Here is a 22295-nt window from a genome sequence, read left to right as displayed (position 1 = left end):
GCCCAAAGAAGATTCGCTGCAAGAGTAATAGTATAAGTGTGTGACGTGTGAGCTAAAATAAAATGTGCGCGACGTCTTTTGTTTTTTAGAAGTTCTAAGGGTAGGGTGTGAAGAGCACATATGTGCGTGACGTCTACCTGCAGATAGACGGTGGGTGCGACGTGCGAGTCTGCGAGAGGACTCGGGAGAGTCTTGACTCGTGAGGGTGCGTGTGTGTGAGAGGGAGGGGGCACGTATCAATGCAATGCATGTGTCCGTAAATCATTATCCGACAAACATTCGCCACAAGCCTTTTCCTGACGAATGCCGTAAGAACCGTTAGATCGGCATCTGACAGTGTCAGTTTGCCATGTCATTTAACAGAACAGACACTCCTCCTACACACAAATCTTCCACGTGAGTGTTAGCAACTGCCGTATGCTCCCTCCGTTCCGAAATGCAGTGCATATAGCTTTATTGAAAATTTGAACCTCGCAAACTTTTACCGAGTTTTCGTGTACCAAATTGCACATGTAGAATACCCTGTATATATCATTTCATTCATCTTCGAGAGGTAACTATAAAGATGGGGGGGGGGGGAGTCTACAAAATAAGACCATCATATCACCCGCATCAATTTCAACCATCCTTTGGTGTCGAGGAATATCATAGGAACTCTATATGATATGATTTTTATAGGATTTTTTCCTTTAGAGCCAATTGGTTCATAGGAATAGATTCATATACTCCACATTTCAAAGGAAATAAACATGATATCATTTCTATATCTTTAGAGCCACTTGGTTGAAATGAATGGATTCCTATACTCCCTTAATTTCAAAGGAAAATAAACATTGGCGTATATTCAATAGAAAAGTTCCTATGATCTGAACCAAATTACATATCTTTTCTAATCCCTCCTCATAGGAATTGAGATACATGTCATCTCTAGATTCAATAGAAAAGTTCCTATGATGTGAACCGAATGACATCTCTTTTCCAATCCCTACTCATAGGAATTGGGATGCTCCATGTCATTTCTTTTCATACAACTTCCATGTACACATCTTTTATTCCTAAATAGATAGTACAACCCACTAGTAGATTTTTTCCAAAACATGCAACTATGGCACAAGAACTATATAGTGTGCCAATAACTTTGAAAGATGGTCGCTGGATGAAGCTAATCCGACCGTGCAGAGATGGCAAATCCGAGCACTACTGGCCATTGGATATCATCAACATTCCACCAGATCTGCCACATGTACAATTTAGAAGACTCCATGGTTGAACTTAAGCATAATGCACAAACCTCAAAACACAAGCACTTCTCCTTTGTTCTAGAATCTTCTGTATCATAATTTTTTTTCCTAAATGAATTGCCATTATTTGTTTTTTACTTTATGCTTTACAATGCACAACCCCATGAATCTTAACATTTTTATAAAACTAATTGATTTTGAATGAGATGAACTATAAGAACTAAACGAACATCTACATCATGCATATATGACTCAAAGCTTTACATGCTATAGTGTGTATTTATTCATAATTTGGTTTCAAAATCTCATGCGTTCAATGCATCATTGCCTTTCGGTCGAACCTACGTCCACAATTTTTTATACGTACTATATCTCCACTGGTCCCGAACCCAAAATGCTGCCTCGTTCCCGTAAAACCAAGCGGCCCACACATGCGTCGACTTGAACCCGTTTACTATGACGTAGCCCCGCACGCCGTAGTACTCCTACAAACTCTACCGCCACACTCATCATCGGTTTTCTTCAAGAGGACAAGGGAGAAGCCAATTTGTAGTGGAGGCGCTTTAAAAAAAAGGATATGTAGTGGAGACCCCTACCCTAGGGTGCCCTAGGTAGCTGCCGCACACATCATTGTTTTCTCTTTTCTTTATGCTCTTGCGCCCTAGAGTGAAATGATGGTTGCTTCGTCCGTCCAGCTTAATGCGGGAAAGGTGGGGCTTTGTGATTTGACCCCTCGTCGCTCATTTTCTACTACTGCAGCGCTACGACCGGGGTGCCTCCAGTTCCAACCGCTGCTCCGAACTGTAATTTGGTGCATCGCACATGGAACAAGATGGTGGATGAGCCACATGTCGGCCAAAGGGGTCCTGTTAAGTGTGTCGCCATTTCATGTGCGGACTGGCCCTGCTTGAGTTGCTACGCCAACATGACAGGAGCAGCCTACCACTTGGTTTTGCTCCTTGGTGAATCCTGACTATATTGATCTAAAAAGATACATGCTGAACTACCCTCTCCATCTCGGTTTTTTATTTTTAGGCATCTCGGTTTATAGGGCGTGCACGTAGTTCTAGGTCATCCATTTGACTAACTAAATATGAGTTACTATGTCACAAAAAGTACTACTATATCATTGGATTCTTAAGCGGATGTAGTTGTATTTAAAAGTCGAGGGCGGGGCTTTTCCTGCGCGGTAGGCGGGGCAGTTCCGCCCAGTCGGTTCTACAGAGACGCGAGAAGACGAGGGAGTAGGCTGCTGCAAACGTAGGGCTGTGTGATTTGACAGCGAGTTACAGCTGGACAGGTGGGCCCCCGTGATTTTACTTGCCATTTTCATTTTAACTGTGGCGCTATGACCGGCGTGAGTCTCCCAATTCCTGACCACCTCCATACAGGTGCCTCTCCCAATGCTCCACCATGTAGTTGAGGCTGGCTCTTGCATGAGAGCCCACTTCTCCACTTTTTCCTTGCCTCTTTCCTCCACACATGCAAAAATTCCATGTAAAGCGGGCTTATAGCCCACTATTGTAGTACTTACTTACTCCTATAGGTGCTAAGCTTGGCACATCGGCATAAAGTCTGATGTGGCAAGTTTGGTGACCCAAGGAAGAAATGGTGCTAAGCGCGTGTACCTAGGTGAAAAGACAATTTTGAGTCTATAGCTAATTAAATGAAGCAAACTTAGCAACACCATTTCATTGGAAGAGGTCACTCCTTGGCAAATGCAATAAATACTAGTAATCATGTGTCCCATAATATAAGAACGTTTTTGGCACTACACTAGTGTCAAAAACGTTCTTATATTATGGGACTGAGGGAGTACGAAGAAAGAGATAGAGAGGAGTAAAATAAATAAATACACTTATAGCCAACCTTATAGCCAACCTTGTAGTACGAGTGACTAAGTGATGACTATGTATGACATGCCAACATTAGGTATCCTAACGCACCGTGTTAAATCTCCAAGGGCGCGACCGCGCGAGCGACGCGACGGTCGTGGTAGACACGACCATGATACGGGCTGCTGGCAGCCCTTGGATCTGAGATCAAACGGTCGCATGCTAAGTTGCTGAAAATTTGCAGAATAACCCTCCCGGATAGGATATTCACCCATAGGTCTAGAATCACGCCATGCAACCGTTCGATCTCAGATCCAAGGGCTCTCGGAAGCTTGTATCATGGGAAAATGGAAAGCCACTACCCTACCGTTCGCACGCTGGCAATTCGCTCCTACTCGTCCCCGCACGTCCTTTAATACTACGGCAGTTTGCTCCTAGTCGTCCGGTCCATTCGCATTACGGCAGTTCCACTAACCCTAACCCTCCTCCCAAATCCATGGCATCCCAAATCTCTATGATCAGCGGTGAGTACAAGGTTAGAACCATCATCGGCGATGAGTTCGACGTCATCTACACCCATTCTTCCACGACGGTGAAAGGATGCCTTTCTCGCTTCAGACGCATGTTCGAAGACTCAGATGATGAGTGGGTCGCTGGGCTAGATGTTGAGTACACCACAGTCCTGGGACGAGAGAAGGATCTAAAGGACGAAGAGAGGAAGAAGCCCACTGTGATCCAGGTTTGCGTGCATGAGTTATGCTTGGTCTACCACATATGCCATGCCAACTTTGAATGCCTGGATTTTAAGAACTTCCTCGAGAGCAACCTAGTCAAATTCGTTACTGTAAACTTTGGTAACGACAAAGAAGTCCTGCGTCGGATAGGCCTCGTTGTAGGCAACCCCTTCGACCTCCAGAAGAATCGGCTGCTGCCCTCCGGTGGCCAGCCTTCAATGCTGACCCTGGCAGGAGCCATGGTTCATCCTTCATACGGTAAACTGGAGAAACCTCATTACACGTTTCATCATTATGCATGGCAGCAGAATCTACTAGATATAGACCACATCCACTACGCTACAATGGATGGCTACCTTTGTTTCAATATCTACAAGGGTTGGATGAAGAGCAAGAGCCAAGTGTGCGGTTCAAGCAAATAAGTATCGGCCAAGAGGAAGAGGGACAAGGACGAAGTCAAGGACGTGGATGAGGACTCCTCCGAGTGAGTAAGGTGTCAGTATCATTGCTCATGGTGGTTCTAATACAGTGTCTATCGGATTAGTTGCATAGTTTAATTTCAGGTGTGCTTAGTTGAATTGGAGGGGTGTGTTGTGCTGAGCCCCAGCAGAACTATGTTATGCTTCTTCTCGTTACTTTAACTCCTCAGTATGATACATACTACTAGTATTTTTTAATAGAATTTAGCACCCCAATTAAGAACGTACTAGCTTTTTTAATAGTACTATATGCATAATTTGGCGACGAGCGCTCTCTATATGTACCACCTTTTTTTAATTTCAATTTTTGCTCCATGGCGCAATCCATTGATAGTACTACTGTACAAAAGTATACATTTTTTAAAAGGCTGGAGTACTGTTCATCACATATATAGCCAGCTAAATTCTCAACCTAGAATGACGTGCATGCCATGTAGTAAACCGATACGGAGGAAGTATAGTAAAAATGAGGTGATTTTACCGAGCGATCGATGGGGGAGCATGGCCTGTCATGCGGTCCCACGTGTCATGATGTACCAAGGCAATGCGCATGTCCCTCTTGAGGCAGAAGCAATACTACGTGGTTTAAGATGATGGCGAACCAAAGTGTGAAATAATGATTGCTTCGTCCGTCTGGGAAGGTGCGTCATTGTGATTTGACGTCTCATTTCTCATTACTACTACTGGGCCGGTACGAGTGGGGTGCGTCCGCCCTACTGTTCTGCACTGTTATTTGGTGCTTGACATGTCGACCCGGTTACTATATGTCCCACATGTCGGTGACAGGAAGTACAGAATTCATGAAAGGGAGCGTCGACGGAGGAGTATACTACAGAATTCATGAAAGGGAGCATCGACGGAGGAGTATACTACAGAATTCATGAAAGGGAGCGACTTAGTTTTGGAAAAATCTGTTTTTACGGAGTACGTACCCACTAGGGTTTATAGGGCTCATCTAAAAAACATTATTTTTCTGTTTGATAAGTCTCAATTCTACTATACTAGTAGTAGTACCATTACATGTTGGATTTCGAGGTGCGTTAGATCACCCGACACAAGCAGTGTCAAGAGGAAACTAACCAATGCATGTACAAGTTCATGGAAATTTAGTGGTCATTGATGCATTTGTTCTAATTAATGCCTCGGTAAACATAACTTCTTTAGAAAAACGAGTGTACTAATTACTTGTGCAAACTACGAAATTAATTCGACCACTCACCGTCTACCTTGGTTGGAGAGATTTTGAAATTGAGCCATAAACTAGAAAGGAGGGAGTAGTAACTTTTGTCTCGATTACTATTTGTGGCCTTGTATAGATGCAAAACGTATTTTTTATAGTGGCCTTGTATAAGTAAATGGAGGGAGTACTAACCAAGGTACGTAGTAGGGACGAGGAGTAAACGGAGGGAGTAGTACTCCCTCCGTCTAGGTGTGTAAGTCATCTTACAAAAACCAAACAATCCCAAAACACTTAGGCGCGGTGCATTAAATTCTACCTCGTTTCTTGTTTCTTGACATATCAACCAATAAGAGATGCGGGGTGTGCATGCTTTTAATGACTTGAGACTACCAAGCACGACATGCAGTGGTTAGTTCATTGCATGCAATGCTATTAATTAGCAAATGAACATTAAGTTCTCTCGTTTTCTCCTCCTCCTTGGTCACGGTGCACAACCTAAGATGAATTACTCACCTATACGGAGGGAGTAAAATTTTCTCCTCGTGCTGTGAGCCACCACGCGCGTGGGCGAGGGAGCGGGCGTAAGGCGTACAGTAGTAGGAGTACTACTACTACTACTACTACTACTACTCGTAAGCAAGCTTCACCTCATCCTGCGAGCCACCGCGCCCATGGGCGGGGGAGACTGCGTACTAAGCAAGCTTCTCCTCATTCCGCGAGTTGACGGGACACATCAAAAGTACTCTAGTGTATAGAGCCTTACCTCTAAGGTAGGCCCCACATGGTTTGCCTCTTTTTTTAACATAACACGTCTAGTCGCAATTTGTTTGTTCACCCGTGGTAGACGATCCTCCCTACACCAAGTGGACAACCAGTACATGTGCCAAATTACCACGTGGGATGCCTTTTTCGTATAGAAATGAGCTCCACCGTGTACCCGCGCGGGTGTGGTTGGGAAAGAGATGGGAGTACGTGCGCCGTGCGTGCACCTCTTCTCTTCGTGCACGTCCCCCACCTACGTAGTGCATGTGAGAGAGATACAAACCTAGACATAATGCGCCGTCCATCCCCATGCCTCCGCCTAGTCCGACCACCAGTCACCACCACACCCCACTCCTCCTCACCTTATCTCTCATCTTTCTCCCTCCATTTTTATATACAAGGAGCCACTATCAAAAATACAATTTGCAGATATACAAGGCCACTAACACTAATCGATGCAATATTAATGGTGTTTGCCTCGTGGTACTAGCAAAGGAGGACATTAATTATCCCTTACATGCATGCGGGAGTTTGTAAAAAATGCATCTGGATATTCCATGCAATGCACGGGCATCTTGCTAGTCCATGAAAACAACACATGGCAAAATTCCACGGCGAACGAGGGATTTGAATCTGTTGGGAGGGGCTGTTTGGATCTTGCCCGAGGTAGCCAAAATATTGGCGACCCTTTTGTCCACCGGTGCCTTTGCCACCGATGAACAAGGAATGGCTCGGGTGCTCATGCTGTCATGCATCCTCCAGCGCGCAAGTTGGAGACGAGCTCACACGAGCTGTGTTTTTTTGTCCCACAATGCCGCCTGAGCCGCCCGCAGACCGATCGGTGACCCGCAAATTACGCCATCCAACCGGACGAAATTCACGCAAACACGTAGGCAAACTGATATTTCATATAAACAACGATGCAAATCATATAAAATACCGAATTTTCATAAAAACATGACGGATTTCATTACATTCAAATGAACTACGCGGTCCTAGTTCTGGACAACACAGGTATATAATACCTGGCCTAAATGGTCGCCCGCCTATCGATTTGTGTTCCTCATGTCTAGCAGCACGATCACCGGACTGCCGGGAGCCCCGCAGGTATTTGCTTCAGCACAAAGGACGGCTCGCTTCCCCACTGCCCAACTGATATCATTGGCTGGTGCCGAAGATGATGGTGGCCGGCATCGGTTCGAGTTCATCACCGGCCACTACTTCGCCATGGCCGACACCGGCTCGAGTTCATCCTAATATTCCCCTCTTCCGTGGAGCCCATGCGGGGTCGACGAAGGTCCTCGCAACAAAAGGATCCGGCGAGACACCTGCTGTGTACACCGGCGTCGCGTCCGCGGTGGCCTTCATGGGACCCAAGCGGCGGCGGCCTCCCGTGTTCTACTTATCCTCGATGATGGCAGCGGACGCGGAGGCGCTGGCCACCGACTCGTCGCTCTCCGTGCACCTGGCTTCTGTCGCTGCTTGCATGGCGCGGCCGCCGGCATTGGAGTCTCGGCCACAGAAACGGGAGACGCGTTACGAGGCGGCGGCGTGGACGGCAGCAACGACGCCCGTGTGCCGCTCCTCGTCGAGCTAGCCTAGAGCGGCGAGTTGCTGAAGCGCGCACCGGCTTGGGGCGGCAACTAGCTCCGTCGGGCGAGGGGAGGGAGGTGGATCAGCGAGCTGCATAGCTTGTATCCGGCGGGCTACCCAGCCGGCTTGGATGCGGAATAACTACTCTTCATAAGCCATTGTAAGAGTGGAAAAAATGGTGGAGGAGATAGGGGAGCGGCAGAGGTGTGCGATTCTTGGCCGGCGTTTGGCCTCGTTTAAATAAGAGATTAAATAGATAGCGGACGGGAGAGCTCGGCCGGCGTTGCGTTTAACGCCGGCCCGGTCATGAACGGACATGTGTCCAGAGTGGGTTTCTCGGCTTCCACACGAGCGGGTTTCATGAAGGCGCTTGAATGCGGCACGAAGGCGTGTTCAGCCAGGCGTGCAGCGAGTGGCGCCCTCGACTCTGACCTAGGACACCGCGCCGTTCTTCCACTGACGTGTGGGCTCTTTGGGTGCATGGTCTGCATGTCAGTGACCCAACGCAGGCAGCACACAGCAGAGGAACCTTTGGCGGGCCAGGGCGGTCAGAAGCGGGCATTTCATAAACCGATGATTGTTCATTGAGTGTGACGTCATCTTTTTCATGTAGATAAGCCTACTATGTTGATAGCCCGTTTGATACGTTGTGATTCATAAAGACCGATGCAAACATCAATGTTCTGCTTATCACAGATAAGATTGATTAATACCCGTAACGATCCATGTCCTTAACATGCACGTATAGGTTGAGTGTGTGTCTTGCGTCGTGTGCTGTGTGCATGCAGGCGTGCGAGTGTTGCGTGCGTGCAAGGGTACATTTCAGTGTTGCATGCATGGGTGCGTACGTGTGTGTGTTCGTGAGTGCATGTGTACGTGTTTGTGTTGCATGCCAGCATGTGTGCGTGTGTACGTGTCAGTGTTGCACACCTGCATGCGTGCGTGTCTTGCGTGCGTGCATGTGTATGTGCAGGGTGAGGCTACACATCAGTCGACTGACTTTTTCATCTCTGGTCATTAGATTTTCCAGCCGTTGGATACAAAATCAAGGGCCTCCAGTTTATCATCAAACTCCACCCCCCTGAGTCGCCAGCCACCACCGGCCGAACCGCCAGCCCCCGCCGCCCGCGGCCGGCCCGCGCCTCCACGCCGGCCCGCCTTCCCCGAAACCACTCCCCACCGCCAGTCCGTCGCCGCACCGGCCATCCCTCTAGCAGCCCCCCTGCGCCGAGAGTTTTCTCCAGCGATCCCAACCCCACCGCCCAATTAATGAACGCCCCCAACCGCCAGTGACTGCCAACCAGAGGTCTCACGACTTCGAATACCCACCGAACACTAATTTATTACCATTTTTGTCCTTCATATACACGCTGACGGGTGGGCCCTATGTTAATGTGCGCTGCTGAATGTGGACCGTTTGACTGGTCAATTGATCGTGTTATCAACAAATTACGGAGCTGTGTGGTGAGCCACTGACCGTATGATCACCCTAAAATGTACTCCTATTTTATTAACACGGTACAGACTCAAACTACCATTTCTTTCTTTCTTATACAGGCTCATAGGTGGGCCCCATGGTTACGCGCCCCGATGGTGCAACACTAGTTGCGCCGCGTGGAACATTTGACTGGTCAATAGAATGTGTCATCAACAAAATGGAGTTGTACGAGTGAGCCAATGACCGTATAATCATGACATGTATTTGTTTAACATGGTACAGACTCAAGGGCTCATATATACGCGCAAGCACTCACTGCTATAAGAGCACACACGCGAACCCTACCCCTATGAGCACCTTCGAGAGAGTGGGCCAGCATATATGATCTTGAGATTTTAGGAAGTCACCATAGGTGCCTCGTAGTCGAGTGGAACGTCTCCTCCCACTGAACGTGCATCGCCGGAAAATACTGAAATTAACACAAGATAAATGCGACCACCGGGACTTTAACTTTGGTGGGCTCGAGAAACCACTGTCCTCCTAACCATCCAACCACATGTTGTTTAGCATGATAAAATGTATGTGCTGACCATGATGAGCTTATTCTGTAGTCCAGTGACCATATCGTGTTTTCACTTCAAATACAATGTCCGTAAGTGTCGTCAACAAAATATGGAGCACGCATCAAATGCAAAGTCCGTCAGTGTCATCAACAAATATGGAGACGTATCGTGAGCTAGATACCGTTTGTAAGTGCATCTAGTGCCGCCCCTAGTTGGTTTTGGAGTATTGACGACAAACCTAGTTGAGGGACTAATGTGTTTGTGAGAATTGCAGGATAACACATGTAGTAGTCCCTCATTGATTCGGTTTACCTATCGGAGCTGACCCCTAAAAATGTGTGAAGACATTGAATACAATGGTGGTCTGTGAAGATATTCACATTGAAGACTATGACATGAGAAGACATTGAGTGAAGACTATGGAGCGCGAAGACTTAGTTGTTTCGTTGTTTCTTTTTCTTCTTTGTTGACTCATAGGAACCACCACATTGTTAAGTGGGGTCCAAGTGAACAAAGTCAGAGTGACTGAAGTGATGCTCAACCGAATCCTATGTCTTCGAGCGAAGACAATGAGAGCAAATCTTATCTAGAGTCGGATAAGTCAGCTTTACTTGTAGCCCAAGCCAAGCTGTCGCGTGTGTTTGAAATCTGACCGTTGCGGCACGTGTCAGTTTAGTGACCCAGGGTGGTGGGCGGCAGACCTGGGGAAGCTTAGCAGGCACGCCACCTGTTTCCCGCCTTGGTGTTCGAAATCGGCGGACGAGCCCGCCTTGTCAAACCAGCTCCAGCAGCCGGCGCTTCACAAGATGGGCTGAGCGTTCTATCAGAGCGCGGCAAGGAAGGAAGCCGCTGAGGCTTTACGGCCTGTCAACCGCAGCGCCTCACCAGCTTCAGGGACTACTGTCGGAGTAATGGGCCACGGGTAGCCTAAGCCGAGTCCCTGAACCTTTCAAGACTTTGGGCCGGCTTTCGCCCCACGAGACTTCAGAATGAAGCATGCCCTGCCTCCTTCAACCTCTAGCACACAGCTCAAGGAGCACCTTGTACTCACTAGTGCCGTAGTGATCATGCGGAGACCCTGCGGAGCAGTAGTAGGGGTATTATTTCCAAAAACAGCCCCCAACCTGGGTAAAGTACGCCGGCGTTCGTGTCTACGCCTCATCCCGCTTCTAGGCACCGGCGACGTTCTACTCGCTCCCACCATGATAAGTTATCCTTTTGCATATGTCGCACACAATCCCCGACAAATGATTAATAAAAAAACAGAGATGCGTGTACATGCAACGTGCTGCTTTGAAGTCGTCCGTGGCACAAGAAGAAAGAAGCTAAAAATTCCTCCCGCACTTGCGCGAGCCTCCCTAGTCTCCAAATACAAAGGTTGCAATGTCATTTATAAAGCGGGCTCCACATATTATGACGCTCGGAAGCCATATAAAGACTATGCTAGAGTGCGATTTTAAACAAAAACACGATATTATGGTTATTATAGCGATCGAAACCATATAGCAAATCTGGTAGGGTTGCTTTTATTTTAACACGGTACAGCCGCAAACGCTTATATATATGTGCATACACTCACCCTTATAAATGCACACACGCATAACCTAGCCCTATGAGCATCTCCGAGAGACTGAGCCGGCATATCATCTTGAAATTTTACGAAGTTACCTTAGACGCCTCGTAGTCGACAGAAAATCCGCTAGGGTTGCTCTTAATTAGGTCGATCTGGTACGATGAGCAAAAACGGATACGATTTTTCCAAGTGATGTGATCGCATACGTGCGTACGCATCCCTGCTGAGTGGTACATGATCTAGAGTTTTGTTTTTTGATTACTGATTATTGCTCCTTTCGTTTCAAAATAAGTGTCTCAACTTTATACTAACTTTAGTATAAAGTTGTACTAATTTTAAGACATTTATTTTAGGAGGCAGAGAGTACTACCTCGAGTCGATCTCTTGATAAAACAGTGAAGGTACTGTACCATCTACTGCCATGTTTTCATGTCCAAACATATGACTTTTTTTTTTTTTTGCTTTTGCACGGTTGCCTGCAAAAGCCTTGAAGTCCGGCACGATTTTCACTCTGCTATGGCATGGCTCAACATCTTCGTGTGCTTATTCTTCCTGCCCGTCAACGTACGAGTTGGAGCGAATAGAAAGCTGATAAAGGCGAAGCCGACCGAAGGAGTCGACCTCGCCGGAGGTCACATAGTGGACGATGGAGAAGAAGAAGATCATGTGTGCTCTTGTCTTGTTTTTATCTTAAACACGTGGTTGATCCTTTCGCACAATGTACATTATTTTGTGATGTTATATGGTCAATGCAATGTTGTCTACTCATCGTGGGCGTCTGAAGTAACTAGGACAAATATACTTCTTTATTGAAGAGGCGGTCGTCGGGCAAGCCCGTACGGTTGCCAAGGAAGATGGCGGCTGCGAGGTTTTTGGCCGCTCCATGGTGGGCTGGTGATCCAGACCCTGGTGTGGGTGGTTGTTGGTGTGTTCTACAATGGTGTTGCATGTTCATGGCAATCCATGTCCCCTCGGGCTTGGGTGAGAGGGGATGGAGTTCCCCTCCCCGGTAGCGACATCGACATGGTGGCGGTGATGTGAGCATGATTATGCAAGCTATGACTATGTTAAGCGGCGTGGATGTCATATCTCACGCCACGTCTTCTTTGGCGATCCCGTCTGACACCTTGCATCCTGCAATGTCTAAGGTTTTGCTTTGCGAGGTGAGGCGCCTGTGCTTGTCGTCCCACGTGAGGTCAACTCGATGTCCATCGATGTTTCATCTTCGGGCAGTTGTGCCCACCATTTGTTGCGTTTATTCGTGCTGTGTGTGTTGTGCTATTATCTGTAAGGCTCCGGGTCTCAACAACATTTTTCTTATAAAAAAAGCGCATGCAGCGTCACTGTAATATACATCCAAACTTATTTTTTTGGATGTGAACATAGCCAAACGTTTAGTGCACACCATACACGTAGTGTGCATGTATGCAACATGACATTATTGCATGTCCCATTTCCAAGATAATGGGCGCTCAATAAATGTGAAGCAGCGAGCAGGTACACTACACCATCCATTTTGGCAAAATCCTAGCTGCATTAGAGAAGATGGGGCCATGTCCAGTTGTCTTTGAACCAACTCCTCTTCTTTTAGAAAGCACGCACTGCTTTTCCCTTCACATTTTCAGGTGGTTCGTACTCATCTATTGTATTTGTTCTAATCTGGTGTTTTGCTCTACCCACACACCACTTGCACGGTTTGTTCACACGACATGGATTGCTTATTCATGTGGAATGGATGCAGGTATTTCGATGCAATTTTAACTCATGCAGGGGGTCTTCTTGTACAAAAAATTGGACACGGTACCATCTGCTTCAATCAATAAAAGTGAGCACCCCCTCACATCTCAGTTCTGAAACAAGAGTATCACGGCTAAATAGCACCGCTCTTATGGAAAATGCCCTTTGGTTCCTTGGTGTATATACATCTGATATGAGAAAATTTTAAAAGAAAAAGAAAAAGAAAGTTTAGAAGTTTTTTTTAATAAACATGACTCTCTTTTGCGCTCCTCTTTCTGTCGCATAATGTAAGACATTTTTTGGCATTTGTGTAGTGTCAAGAAGCATCTTACATTATGAGACCGAGGGAGTATTATATACTCCCTTCGTCCAGAATTACTTGTCATTAAAATGGATGAAAATGAATGTATCTAGAACTAAAATACATCTAGATACATCCATTTCAATGACAAGTATTTCCGGACGGAGGGAGTATCTTTTAAGGAATAAAAGCCAGGGTTGACTTTAAAGTAAGAAAACAAAATTTATTGCTATTTTGGCTGAATTTTTTGTATTTTTTAAAAAGAAGTCAATGATTTTTTTTCTTTTTGTGGATTTCTTACAAATACAATGGAAGGTCAAGTTTATTTCAAAAATACTTTTTTGAATTTTCATTTAATTATTATTTTTCTATATAGGGTGTATATACATCCATGGACCAAACGTTCTTGTCCCCCTCTTATACTTTTTTCTAGCCAGGTTCCTTAGTTCATACCTTGTACTTCCTCTGTTCGGAAATACTTGTCAGAAAAATGGATAAAAATGGATATGTGGCATCGTCCATCAATTTGTTGGTGGAGGCTCGAGCATGGTTGATGTAATGATATTTAATTTAGGGGTAGAGGAGACGAGATATGAACAAATATTGACATCACGGCAAAGAAGGAGAATGTTTTCGTCGATAGTATATAAGAACATGTCTAGAGGCTGTCGAGCGAGGCTGGATGGTTGCACACATATGCAGGCAAAGATAGTCGAAAATTGAGTAACCACTTCGTCATGTAGATGCGTGGGTTCGTAGAAACTTTGCAGCAAAGTACTCTATCCGCGGTAAATTATACGATGTATAATACGTGTACTAACCTACCATGAAGCAAAATGGAATGCATTATTACAATATTGCCCCTACTACATTCATAAATAAACATCACACATCATACATTTTCTCTCGCGTGCAGCTAATTTTAAGCCGATTAAGATTTCTCCATATGTCCCGCAACTAATTTTGAGCTGACTAAGGTTTTCCCTCTTTCTCGCAGCCAAGTCTAAGTCGACTGAGATTTCAATTCAGCATTTGTGCGTGGGGATCTGCAAGCTCATGTAGAAACCTTATTCCAAAAAGAAAGAACTCATGTGGAAACAAAAAAATTATAGAAAAAAGTAGAAGAAGAAAAGGCCTCTTTTGGGTGCTAAATAAATACTCCCAACCCCCTCCACCCCATAAAAAAAGGGAACCAACCCTCTCCCCCGGTCCTCACTACAGTACCCTTTTTCGGTGAGCGTGCAGCCTGCAGCGTGCGGCGTGCGCGTGCGAGCGAGAGAAAAAAAAAAGGAGGCGGCTTCCGTTGCATGTGAGCGGAGGGGCGGAAGAGCAGAGCAGCGGAGCGCGGCGCGGGGCCATGTCGATCGCGCTGAAGAGCGGGCCCGGGCTAGCCGGCGGCGGGGGCGCCCGGTTCGGCCGCGCCGCCCGCTGCGGCGCCTACGCCTCGCCGCCGGCCTCGGGCGGGCGCGGCGGCTCGTCGGGGGGCCGGGACAGCGACAGCCCGGCGGCGGCGGCGCAGTGGGAGTGGGACGGCGAGGAGGTCGAGGGCGGCGACGGCGAGGTGCAGAGCAACTACAAGGGGCCCTTCGACACCATGGACGCGCTCAACGAGGCCCTGCCCTTCAGGTGAGCGCCCTCCCCCGCTTCCCCGTTTCCCCCCCTCCCCCCCAGGCTCGCCAAGGAGCGCGGATCTTGGGTCTCGGTCGGCGGCCGGCGTTTCTTGGCCGCCCCGTCGGGCGATTCGTGGGTAATGTGGGCGGACGCGGCCGTTCTTGGTCCCGCCCCGCGTGTTCCCCGTGCGGAAATGCTGGAGGTTTCTTGGGCCGTCCGGACCGACGCGACGGTTCTTGATCGGTTTTATTAGTCGGGGAATGCGCGTTAGGTTCTTATTAGTTCTCCGTTTCTTCTTGGGTGGTCTCGAAGTGATTTCAGCGAGGTAATTTAGTTCCCGATCCTCGGGTCGGTGCCTCTTTTAGCGAATTCGGGGATTTCTTTGTCGGTCTTGGAATGAACAGGTGGATAATCTGAGCTCGTTTGGCGTTCTGGGTGGTTCTTGGTGGTGCTTTGGCCCTTTGCAACCAATGTGGTTGGGGAGATTAGGGTCTGACATTGTAGGTGGTGTTCATTACGACCAACGGCACCGCACCATGTGTGCTCTTTGGTCCTTGAACCAGTACATAATTTCACCGGCATTAATGGCTTTAATTGAACTAATTTGTGAATGCTGAGTTTCTTTTCACTTGTCACGTTGGGACAGTGTGAGATTCAAAGGTTTCAGTGAATACACAGGATATTTTGTGTGTAGTAATGTTTTGATGCTTATTGCTTTGGATACTTTTTGTGTATGCTTTGGTGATACTTGTCTTAGGAAAGCTGACACTGGTTTTATCTAATTAAGTTCATATGTGTTTGTCCAAACTCTACAGAAAGATTGAATCTCCAGTTCTTCATAGTTCATGGCTGTTCATTGTGTATTTAATTAGCTGTAGCATATAAGTGGCAGTACTGCTGAATGTGAATAGTATTATCAGGTGTCTGTGTAGTGTAGTAGGTTGGCCTGGTTAGTGTCCTGCCCAGTGTTATGTTCAGTCCCATTAGTAGTTTGCTGGAAAGCTGTGGTAATTATGCTTATGTGACGTGACATCATACACATCATGCTCTTGTAGATTTACGAATGTGTTGTGTCGTCAAAATGGATGCTCGTTTTAGTAATGAAATTTGCTCTGTTAGTAACTCAATCCCGTACATGCATTCAACTTTGCCAAAAGTAATGCACCATCCATTCTGCAGTTTATTCATAACACCACTGCGATCAATTATATGAAAAGGTCAATAATACTGGTTTTTGGAAACCCCACAGCATTACTTATTGATACTTACAAATGGTAGACACAGCTCTCTGATACAGTGATGTCGGTGGTTGCTATACTTTCAATTAACCATCTGAATATGAATCATTCCTCTGTTTGTGTATACATAAACCTGAATGCTGTCATTTATCATATCAGGATGCTTATCATATTTTTACTCTTAAGTCTCTGAGGGCAAAAAATGGGCGCACTAACTTTTAGCATGTAATCTATGGATCAGCCTTAGTTTCTTTTTAATTTTCTACCGTACTATGATCTTGGTACGCTTATTTACTAGTTTAATGGTACTTGTTGGCTCTTGCCATCAGAAAATGTGCGTAGATGCTGTAGGATCAAGGTGGTGATCAAGTCATGTGGAAACAGGGCGCAATTCGATGTATCTTAACACAGTAGCGCGATCATTAAACATATAGCACGATCTTCTTTCACATGCTTTTGTCAGGTAGCTCATTGTATATGTTAAGTATTTGTTGAACTGTGTCATTAGAATATTCAGTGATTTGTCTATGTTGTTGATCTGGCAACTTAATTTTGTCTTTTTGTTACCCGTGAGCAGCCTGGAGATTGTTCTTGTCTATAAATTCTTGCACTTATCAGATAATATCTTAGTCGAGAGACTTTATGCTTCATGATATTTACAGATCTTCCACTTTGCTGAGCAATCTTCTTCTGTATGGCAGGAAAGGGGTATCCAAGTTCTACAATGGCAAGTCCGGATCTTTCACGAAGCCTCCAGTTGCTGTGATCCCATCTCCCCCACCGGTGAAGGGCCTTCCGAAGCCAGAAACCCCATCCCCCAGGAAGCGCAAAGGTCTTCTCCCATTCAGTTTCAAGTGGGGCAAAGCACAGAGCAAAGAGGTGTACCCTGAAGATGATGTAGCGGACAGCCCCACGACTTGCAGGAGGATGACATTGTCTCCGGCCGCCACAAGCAGCTCAGGGAGCAACAGCGGCAGCGACGATGAAGCTCAGAAGCTGCCTTCCCGGCGATCGCACAGGAAGCCTGGCAACGCCGTGGGCGCCTATGCTTCCCCGCCTGCTCCTCGTCCACCGAAGCTGCTGTTCCCGGCCCACACGAGATCGCAGTCGATGCTTGAGCTGCAGGACGTGTCGGAGTCGACCGCCATGGTCTCCCCCAGGGACAAGCGCCGGAAGAACTAGCGAAGGCACCGGGCCACCTGGGCGTCGCTCTGTCAGTCCTCCTCCAGCCACTGGCGTCCATTTTAGACTGCGGAATCCAGTGGGCGACGAATGGTGCCCTGATGCTTGCGGGCGGTGCGCGGGCGATGATGCTTTTTGGCGAGGTCAAATGGACCCGAATGTCGATAGAGATCTGGAAGCGTTCTCTTTCCTTCTTTCAATAGCTGTTGCTGGACACATACAAATGAACATCTGAGAAACTGGTGCTGAATAGCAGTCCTCAGCGGGCTCTCATGTATTGCTTGCTGTCTTGAGCTGTAAATGCTGGATTTGTGCTCTTGTGGACTGACTATTACTAATTCAATCATGTTGCCCTCACTCACTGTTGCCCTCTCCGTCCCTGTATCTGTATGTGTGGCACTGTAGGTTTTCTTCTTGTTGCCGGCCTCTTGTGCGAACATACGTTGTCTGAACAGGTGGAGATGCTGAAGAGAAGAAGACATGAAGAAGTCGAGAAGAAAGATGAAGCTGAACAAAGGGCCAAGGATTGTCAAGTGGTTTCACAGGCCTGGCTGGAACTGGATTTTCATTCTTCAGGCTCATTGGTTCCATTTTTTGGCTCTACAGAAACCTCAGATGCTCCCTATTTTGGGCTATACAGTGTACTCCGCGCATGGCATTTTCTCGTGCATATGCAACAACATTTCCGAAAGAAAATTCCTTGGCTGATCAACAACATTCCATTGATCCTTGGTTGCCACTGGCATTAGCTCGCTAAGAGCTCGATTTCTTCAGCATTGGCATGAAAAGTTGGATCTGCTTTGAATAATTTCTCAGATTTGGACATTGATATGCTCTGCATTTTTAGTGTCGGTGCCCATAATTGTGTTTATAGGTGGTGGTACATTGTAGCTTTATGCAGGTTCTTTGGCCTTTGGGAAGAAGGATGTGTTTAAACTGTCGGCAGATCATGGAAGCTTGTTTTTTGTAGCTTGACAAGAGACTAGAGTCTTCGCATTTCTGATGCCATGAACCTATTTTATCCTCATGGTACTCAATTTTTTCCATTTATCTATGTATTTAATCTTGAGCTGTGATCGAGTGGACTGCAGTTTTAGGGCTGATCCATTTGTTTTTTCCTATTTGAGTTTTGCCATTAGTTGCAGTTGAACGATGAGTTTATACAGAAATAAAGTTATTTGTCCGAACGGTATTTGCTTCTCAGGGAGGATGCTGGTTGGTACTCCCTCCGTCCGGAAATACTTTTCATCAAAATGAATAAAAAGAGACGTATTTAAACGTATTTTAGTTTTAGATACATCCCTTTTTATTCATTTTGATGACAAGTATTTTCTGACGGAGGGAGTATCAAATAGATCTGATAATTTTGGAAGTTTAGTGGTACCGGTTGCAGTTAGGTAGAAGTACCCTTCATTAGGTAATAATTCCTTTTGGGAAATATTTTGGAAGTTTAGTGCTTAGTATTGGATATATATGTTCTCTTTCATGTCAAATCACATCAAAAGTAACTTAATAAGTGCATATTATCTTTGGTATGAGATTAATATACGAAAATCCGGCTTTCTCTTACCGCGGGTCATCGGATACAACTTCTGTGATTCAGAGAAAATCCAATTCCACTACATTGATCTTTTTTAAGTTAAATGTACAAGACCTTCTTCACAACAAGCAGCATTCATATTTGCACCAGGATCATTCATTTATTTTTACTTAGCAACCAGCTTAAGAGGGAGCCGTTAAATTGTTGATCGTCTGGGTTACTTGCTGTCACTACTTCAAGACCAATGCAGAAGCCAAACTTTTGCGACTCTTATGTATTTCTCATTTCTATAGATAAATATATTCTGCAATGAAACTTCTAAAGATTAAAAAAAAAGTCCAGCTAGTTCTCAATCTAGACCAGAACCAAAAAAAGAAGAAGTAATGTACATAGCCAGAGACATAAACCTACAAAGAAAAATCATGCAACTAGTCCACGGTGCATTCCTTGGGGAGCCCCGACCACCTGTACCGCTGGACGTCCTTGCAGTAGTCGTAGATCATGTGCGCGTCGCGCGCCCGCCGCAGCGCCGCCGCGTCCAGGCCACGGTCGAACCACGTCGACTCCGGCGGCTCGTCGCCGCACCACGCCAGTCCCGGCGACGGCCGGCACCAGGACACGCGGAGGTTGCGGTAGTGGGCGAAGAAGGGCGCCTCCGACCAGTCCGTCTTGACGCGCCCCCCCTGCGTCGCCCAGTCGTCGGCGTTCCAGAGGCTCCCGTGCAGCCGCATCTTCTGCCACGTCGGGAACGCCACCCCGTGCTCCTCCTTGTTCCTGAAGCTCCGGATCGGCACCCCGTCCACCAGGATCGTGATGCGCTTGGGGTTCCAGTCGATGGAGTAGGTGTGGAAGTCGGCGGTGGGGTCGAACCAGAGGCGGAACTGCTCCTCGCGGTTGCCCACGCCGTTGGCGAAGATGTTGGTGTGGAGCGTGTAGGGCTCGCCGGTCACGTTGCCCAGGAACTCCAGGTCCACCTCGTCGTGGTAGTCCCACGGCACGTCCTCCGGCATCAGCTGCACGCACGCATCAACGTGTAAACGCGGGGCACGGTGACCGCGCCCTGACATGGCGTGGCGGCGGTCGGAGATGGATCGACGGACTTACGTAGAGCGTGGTGACCGTGCCGGCGGAGTTGTCGGGGACGAGCATGAGGTCGACGTCGAAGCGGGCGTAGAGGTACGCCTCCTTGGAGTGGAACCCCGAGCCGTGGGTCTGGTCGAGGCAGAGCGCGAGGACCTCGTCGTCGCCGGCGTCGTCCATGTAGAAGAAGCTGTGGTCGTCGCCCCACACGATCTCGATGTCATCGTACATGTACGCCATGGCCATCTGATCCATGACCAGCACCAACAACATGGCTACCAGCACTATGGAATGCCAACAAGAAGAAGACGGCAACGACGACGCCATGGCTGGCTAACTAATTGACACGATCTCGCCCTTCCTTCCTTCCTCTTCCTCCTCCTCCTCCTGTGCCCTCCATACGATCAAGATTTGAATTTATAACGCGCATGCGGAAGATGGAGAGATGATGATGAAACGGGGAAGGGGTCGATTAATTGGAGGAACGTGCCATGTTCTTGAGAATGTTTCTGCCAGGGGCATGGCATGTTAGGATCCATGGAATGTTGGGCTGGCTCGCTCAATTTGCCTTATTTGGGGCTTGTTGTTGGATAATAACACGGCCTCGTGCATAGTAGGGGAGTGGCCTCCCGCTGGCCTCGCTACCTACCTAACCTACCTTCATGCCACCTGCACAACCTACCTTCCAATGCGCCATGCTGCCCATGCACAGATGCACCAGCGGGGAGGTTGCCTGGTCAACTAAAAATGCGCTCTATTTTTCTTTCCATCGCCCAGCACGACCCAACGTTCAGTCAAAAAACGCAGTCAAAATCAAGCGGCAGTGCAGCGGTGTTGACCCCACCAGGCCCGGTCGAACGGCAAGCAATGGCGCGAAATCGAGGGACGTTCGGGAGGGAGGGTCGCCCGGCCACCTTATAGGTTAGAGAATACGGTGTGCCACTCGACCGCGCTAGATAGCAGACTATGTCGTCGCATCACGAGGCACCTGGACTCCAGAAGACATTGTCATCGACATCGACATCGAGCAGGGGGCGGGTCGGCCGGTTCTATCGCCAGCGCCCCTCCTTTGGACAGTACCATCCTCGTCCTCCAGGAGGATGAAAAGAACGGCCAGCTGCTGGACAACCAAAAGAAGTTTATCAAACAAATTAGGGGATACCTTATGCTGCTGGCGTCCTTAGCAGCGACGCTGGGTACCAATTAGTGAAGTCTCAATACACCGTCTATATGTGATTATATGATGCACATAATGATTATAATCTACTCAACTATAACTATTGAATACATACAATGCGGTGAGGTGCACGGGGGGAGGGGGGCATATGCCCCATCCATGTTGGTTTTTTGTTTTGTAAATTATTTTTTTAATTTAAGATAGTCCCTAGGCCGCCCCACTTTTTGCCATGGCCTAGGGCCAGCCTTGAACGCAGGAGACCCGGTGATGGGCTACAAGTACCGAGATATTTATGCCTTCCTCACCTCATTATTCATAATGGGGCTAGTCTGCAGTGAGCATTTCTACGGGACGCATGCCAATATGACAGCGTTGATACTCATCACCCTCGTCGACTTCGCATGTCTGGTTTGCGCCTTCATTTACGGCAGGCACCCGAATTACCCAAGCAGCGCCTTCTTAAATCTCCTTGGCCTAGTCATCATCTACGTCTTTGTCTTCCTCGCAGTCTACATAGGAATGTATGTACATCTATATATGCACCAATTAATCTAACTTCGAACATGTTAGTTTCTATATGATATATAAGCGATGTAATTTTTCTGTAGAGCGACAGAGAAATTACTGCGATGCCTGTATCATCTTGCCAAGCACTGGTGGTACCCCGACGAGCCAACGAAACAAGTTGAGGAACGCAGGAAGAGAGCAGCAAAGGGCAAGCGCCGTTCCTGCCTGTGTTATGCGGAGTGATAATCTTTTGGCTATTACTCGCATATCAAGTCGTTCGCTGCTACTATCTGACACCATTCTCCAGTTCGTTAATACTATCTGACAACATTCTCCGGCTCCCCGCTACATTAGCATACAGAGTAGAGAAAACATTATTTAGCTTTGTTGTAAATTCTTTCCCTCGCTGTAAAAATTATGCCTAATGGTGTGAATGAAGCTATTATTCTGCTTATACTCAAAACAGATTAACCAACAAGAGTCATAGATTTTCGTCCAATAAGTCTATGCAATGTCTTGTTAAT

General features: G+C 47.2%; 2 protein-coding genes across 2 annotated transcripts; one reads left to right on the top strand and one right to left on the bottom strand.

Annotated features, from left to right (window-relative positions):
- The first annotated feature begins 14693 nt into the window (after nucleotides 1-14693).
- LOC119326485 lies at nucleotides 14694-17828 on the top strand. Its single transcript, XM_037600124.1, has 2 exons — nucleotides 14694-15062; nucleotides 16987-17828. The coding sequence occupies exons 1-2, from the start codon at nucleotides 14794-14796 to the stop codon at nucleotides 17465-17467; spliced, it is 750 nt and encodes a 249-aa protein (XP_037456021.1). The 5' UTR covers nucleotides 14694-14793; the 3' UTR covers nucleotides 17468-17828.
- A 1428-nt stretch (nucleotides 17829-19256) lies between these two features.
- Nucleotides 19257-20639, bottom strand: LOC119325139 (xyloglucan endotransglucosylase/hydrolase protein 24-like). Its single transcript, XM_037598890.1, has 2 exons — nucleotides 20112-20639; nucleotides 19257-20020 (listed from the first exon to the last, which is right to left on the bottom strand). The coding sequence occupies exons 1-2, from the start codon at nucleotides 20412-20414 to the stop codon at nucleotides 19436-19438; spliced, it is 888 nt and encodes a 295-aa protein (XP_037454787.1). The 5' UTR covers nucleotides 20415-20639; the 3' UTR covers nucleotides 19257-19435.
- Nucleotides 20640-22295: the final 1656 nt, after the last annotated feature.

Source organism: Triticum dicoccoides, chromosome 6B, assembly GCF_002162155.2.
Source record: "Triticum dicoccoides isolate Atlit2015 ecotype Zavitan chromosome 6B, WEW_v2.0, whole genome shotgun sequence".
NCBI lineage: Eukaryota > Viridiplantae > Streptophyta > Magnoliopsida > Poales > Poaceae > Triticum > Triticum dicoccoides.
The sequence above is the reverse complement of the archived record's forward strand: the minus strand, read 5'-3'. Positions and strand labels throughout refer to the sequence as shown.

What these genes read in the sequence shown, in the direction of transcription:
- LOC119325139 (XM_037598890.1), bottom strand. Translation starts at nt 20,414, where the DNA reads ATGGCGTCGTCGTTGCCGTCTTCTTCTTGTTGGCATTCCATAGTGCTG. An exon ending in GCACGGTCACCACGCTCTAC is followed by an intron (nt 20,021 to 20,111) that starts GTAAGTCCGTCG and finishes GCGTGCGTGCAG; the next exon opens with CTGATGCCGGAGGACGTGCC.
- LOC119326485 (XM_037600124.1), top strand. Translation starts at nt 14,794, where the DNA reads ATGTCGATCGCGCTGAAGAGCGGGCCCGGGCTAGCCGGCGGCGGGGGC. An exon ending in AACGAGGCCCTGCCCTTCAG is followed by an intron (nt 15,063 to 16,986) that starts GTGAGCGCCCTC and finishes TCTGTATGGCAG; the next exon opens with GAAAGGGGTATCCAAGTTCT.